The 4,788-nt window shown below is 46.8% G+C and overlaps 1 protein-coding gene across 1 annotated transcript; it reads left to right on the top strand.

Moving 5' to 3' along the window:
- Positions 1–1,379: 1,379 nt before the first annotated feature.
- LOC133758666 (nonsense-mediated mRNA decay factor SMG5-like) lies at positions 1,380–4,331 on the top strand. Its single transcript, XM_062189858.1, is given in 4 exon segments — positions 1,380–2,391; positions 2,394–3,335; positions 3,338–3,913; positions 3,916–4,331. Coding segments are annotated over 4 exon segments (2,946 nt in total).
- The last annotated feature ends 457 nt before the right edge of the window (positions 4,332–4,788 follow it).

The raw sequence follows: 4,788 nt of genomic DNA, 5'->3' as shown, positions 1-4,788 counted from the left end.
ATGGATCTGTTATCATGTAAGTTTGGCTTATGTGAAGTGTATTTCCTGTGAATAGTGTTGCTGGGTAAAAGAACATGAACATGACTGTATTTGCAAATGAAAGAAAAGATGTTATAACTTTTAATGTTGGTAGCTGTGCAAGTTCATAAAAGTTTCACCAGCACCTGGAGCATTCTATATCAAAACTTAAATATTTTTGGCAACTTTGTGGTTAAATTGTTATCTCAGGTTTGCTTTAGTTTAATTTCCCTTTTATAAGGAAAATAAATTATTTTCTATTTTATGGTTAGCCTTTGTATTTCCTTTTGTATAAATTCTGTCTATTTATATTATAAGGTGTGCATTTCTATTCTTCCTTTATCCTGAGAGTCTAAAAGCAAATTCTACTCAGAGGTAAGGAATTTCATAACCTTTTGCATAAAATATTATTTTAATATATATTTAATATATCAATATATATATATATATTTACTATATTTATACTATATAACACACTTAAGTAGGATCTGGGTTGAATATCCTAAAGAACATACAACATTGATTAAGTTATTTTTTTTAATTTATTTTTTTTTTATTTTTGACAGGCAGAGTGGACAGTGAGAGAGAGACAGGGAGAAAGGTTTTCATTTTGCCGTTGGTTCACGCTCCAATGGCCGCCGCGGTAGCGCGCTGCGGCCGGCGCACCGCACTGTTCCGAAGGCAGGAGCCAGGTGTTCTCCTGGTCTCCCATGGGGTGCAGGGCCCAAGCACCTGGGTCATCCTCCACTGCACTCCCTGGCCATAGCAGAGAGCTGGCCTGGAAGAGGGACAGGATCGGTGCCCCGACCGGGACTAGAACCCGGTGTGCAGGCGCCGCAAGGCGGAGGATTAGCCTGTTGAGCCACGGTGCCGGCCAACATTGATTAAGTTTAAATTTTGTGTTTGATTTTTTTCCCTTCTTTTGTATTCTAGTTAATGGAAATTATTTACAGTTTTACTTCACTGTTAGACATGTGCCTTTAATAGTAAAATGAAAACTATATTTAAGGAAGAGATGTTGGAATAACCCTATCCATTCATTGCACAGTCACTTGAACATGGGGACAAGATGATGAACTGGCTCAGAGCATGCTCTCAGGGAGCTTTTTGGTCTGGTTTGGGAGAAAGAATGATAAGTAACTATGACAAATATGCTGTAATAGGCGGATCAAAATCTAGAAAGATTCATAGCAAATTCACTCCCCCCAAAGCCAACAGAGGCCATCCAGCGTGAAGGGGAGGCATTTAATCTCACTTGGGGATTGAGATTCTGCTGTTGCTCTTGGTTTTATTATTTTCATTCTCTGTGGGTGAGCACTGATAGGTCACTTTGTCTTCCCCAGAAGGGACACGTAAGCAGCATGGGAGAGGAGTCCAGTCTCGGGGAGAGAAGCCAGGCAGAAGCCCTGAACGCCAAACTCCTCTACCTGGAGGTCTGCTTGGCAGCTCAGCGTCTCGACCTCTTCCTTCGGAAAGGAAATGCCCACAAAGAGGTGTTCAAGCCTCACGTCCTGGCCCTTAGGGGCAAAGTTCAGAGAGTCTGCATTCAGCTCATGTTCCTGCATCCAGTGGCTTATGGGAGGAAGGCAGAGGAGCTGTTATGGAGGAAAATGTACTCTGATGTTGCCATGCTGCTCCTGACGACCAACAGGAAACACATGGACACCTCCGAACATTGGGCGGGCCCCTTGGGGATGCATCTGAGGGCTGGCCTCAGATTCTATGAGCATCTTTTCCTGTTCCTTCAGGGTCACTATGGGCTGAGATTACAGAGCTATATAGATTGGCCTCACAGCACCGTGCATTTGATTGGCTGCAAGAAAGTAGGGCCCACATCACATGAAGAGACTGCCTGGGCTCAAATGGCCTGCCATCGCTGTCTGCTCTACCTGGGAGACTTGCTCCGCTATCAGAATGAGTTCCTAGCACTGGCCACCGAGGACTTGGCAGAGAGATGTTACTACAAAGCCCTGTCAGTGGCCCCGCACATGGGAATGCCCTTCAACCAGTTGGGAGCTCTTGCAGGGAGCAAGTTCTATGATGTTACAGCCACCTACTTCTACCAGCGCTGTCTCCACTCGGACGTGCTTTTTAAAGGGGCAGCCTGGAACCTCAAACAGCTCCATGATCATGCAGGGCAAAGGTACAGCCATTTGAAAAGGTACCAGGGAAAGAAACTGTCTCCAAGCCAGAAGCAGTGCTGGGATAACAAAAGGCTGGTAGTGAGCTTCCTCTACCTACAGAGCCTCCTGCAGCCACAGCGTAAATTCAAAGCAGCCAGATTGATAGCCCTGTGCCAGCTGGTTCTGGAAGACTTTCGTCTCTGCCTTTCCTATCGGCCATGCCCATCTGATTCGAGCCAGGTTCCCACAGAAGGCAACCCCCCAGGGGCTGCTGATTTCTTCCAGACATCCTCATCTTGCATATGGTGGTCCTTTGTCTCATGAATGAGCACAGCCTGAGAAAAATAGACTCGAGACGGCACAGGCTGGCAGTCTTCTTCTTGTGGACACTTTCCTCCCATCTAATTCAACATGTGAGTACACGAATCCAAGCCAAGCTCCAGAAAGGGAGGCTGACTCCAGACACAACTGTCTCCAGTGATGGAATCCAGGAGAAAGAGACGGGGGAGGGACAACAAGAAATTCCAGCCCCCTGCCCCAGCCTCCTCCATAGCAAACCCCAGGACAGCTGCAGGCAGTCTTGTATTTCTAGCAAGAGTTGCAACTTGCAAATCAGTTTTCATTCCTGCAAAGACTCAGATGAGAGAGATGAAGGGGAAAATACATCCTTAAGTCCCCAGGTCCACCCAGAAACAAGTAGTGATACTTCATGTTTAGATTCCACTGATGAACAAGGGAATAGTGCCTTGAATCCAGAAGCAGGGCAGGAAAGCAGGACCACATCCAAATACAAAGATGCCCATCCCAGGAATAAGTGGAAGGCTTGTGAATCTCCCGGTTGTCTCCTAGATCTCTTGAAAACAACTATTTCTGCCAACTTGCCAACACCACTGAGTCTAAAGCTCCAAGGAAAACAGAGCTTACTCTTGGCTCCTGTCTTCATTCATGATGTTCTGATGCAACAGTCTGAGCCAAGCCCTGTGTCCAGTGGTACGTCTGGTACAAAGGGTGATATGAGCAGCTTACTTGAGACAGAACTTCCTGCTGGCACCTACCGGGGACAGAAGGCCTCCATTGGCCAGGCTGGCAACAATCTCCAGACCATACAAAGAAAATTGAAGATCCTCTCTGCAGAGGGGCTGCTGCCCACCATCAAGGTGATCTTGGGCTGGCTCCACACCAACTACAGCCTCGTTACCACATGTGGAACCCACTTAGCCTGTGGGAAGACATATGTGTACTGCTCAACTCGCTGCCGTCCATGGAAGATCTTCAGGAACCAGGCCTGGGCCTGTCCCATCACCTCCAGGACCTTGTGCAGAGTTGCACCAGCATAGAGAACCCCAGGTTCCTGCAACTCCCTGAGGACATTGCCCTATGCCAGCGCTCTCCCCTGCAGGTGTCCCAGGGGAGACTGGGCTTAGAGCAGGAGCCCCTGTCACTCAACAGCCGAGATGAAGCTGTTGTGGGCACCTGTTTCCTGAGAAGCTTTGGCCACTTTGTCACCAGACTCCCTGGACGATTTCTGAGGTTCGACTCTAACCCGGGTATCTTTGTGAATACTGCCTCTGAAGGGCCAGAAAGCTCATCTCATCAGCTTCCAAGGGTCACATTTTCCAAAGACATTGTCCAGCGCTGGCTTCAGCATGAAGTGATACATCTGGAAAAGACCCTCAGGAGCCCCCAAACTCAGTCAGTTTGGGCCCCTTACCTTTTCCCAGACCCCAAGGCCCTCTGTAATCATCTTCCAGTCATCAAGCAACTCGCTGCCAGTGGTTTTTCCTCATCACACCCAGGATTGTGGTCGACATACTCTATGTCTTAAGGAAGAAAGACAGCAGGGCCTCAGCAGCTGTTACCTTCTTAGAGAATGAGCTGAGGAGAGGGAACCAGTACATTCTATGCCAGGCCTTTGTGTCCAAGAGGTTGGTGAAGCCTCGGATAATAAGGCCAGACTCTGATGCCTGGGACCTCTATAATGTTGTTGACTTCTGCAAAGGTTTGCTGGACTCATCCAGAGCAGGGACACCTGATCCTAGCAGCATGGTGACTGTCCTCATTGGCATCTGTCTGGACAATCCTAGGAATTTCTCATACCCTCTGCAATTGGTACTGGGGACAGCAACGGAAGCTGGTGTGGAAATCAAAAACATCCAGTGCTTCCACAGAGAGTGGAAGGCAATCAGCTGACTTGGCCGTGTGTCATCTTCTTCCTCCTCCTTCAGCACATGTGGATCAAATGCAACTGGCTGTTTTTAAGAATCTCATGTTAAAGGTAGATCCTGCGCAATTGAATATTTGTTTCCACCCACAGGTAGAATTTTAATGTACCACATTTCAGAGGCTGTCTTGTTTTCTTCTTTGTCGTCTTGGCTTGATCGCATGTTCTCTGTTTGAAAAATCTCAAGATTAGACTAACTCAGTGTTTTGTGATCTTAGAGTAAAGTAGCCAGTTCAGGAAGTCCAGATCCAGCTCAGTGGAACTGTAATTTGTTTAGCTCTGTTTTCTGGCACAGAACTTTTAATGTTGCTTTATTATGATGGGATCATGCCTACTAGCTGAAGTAGACCTCTGCTGATTGCGAAAATTCAATGAAAATATTTCTCAAAAATTTTAAATTTTGGTTATCATGATCTTGTCTCTCTC

This window comes from Lepus europaeus, chromosome 4 (genome assembly GCF_033115175.1).
Source record: "Lepus europaeus isolate LE1 chromosome 4, mLepTim1.pri, whole genome shotgun sequence".
Lineage (NCBI taxonomy): Eukaryota > Metazoa > Chordata > Mammalia > Lagomorpha > Leporidae > Lepus > Lepus europaeus.
Note: the sequence above shows the minus strand (reverse complement) of the source record. Positions and strands in the feature narration are given on the sequence as shown.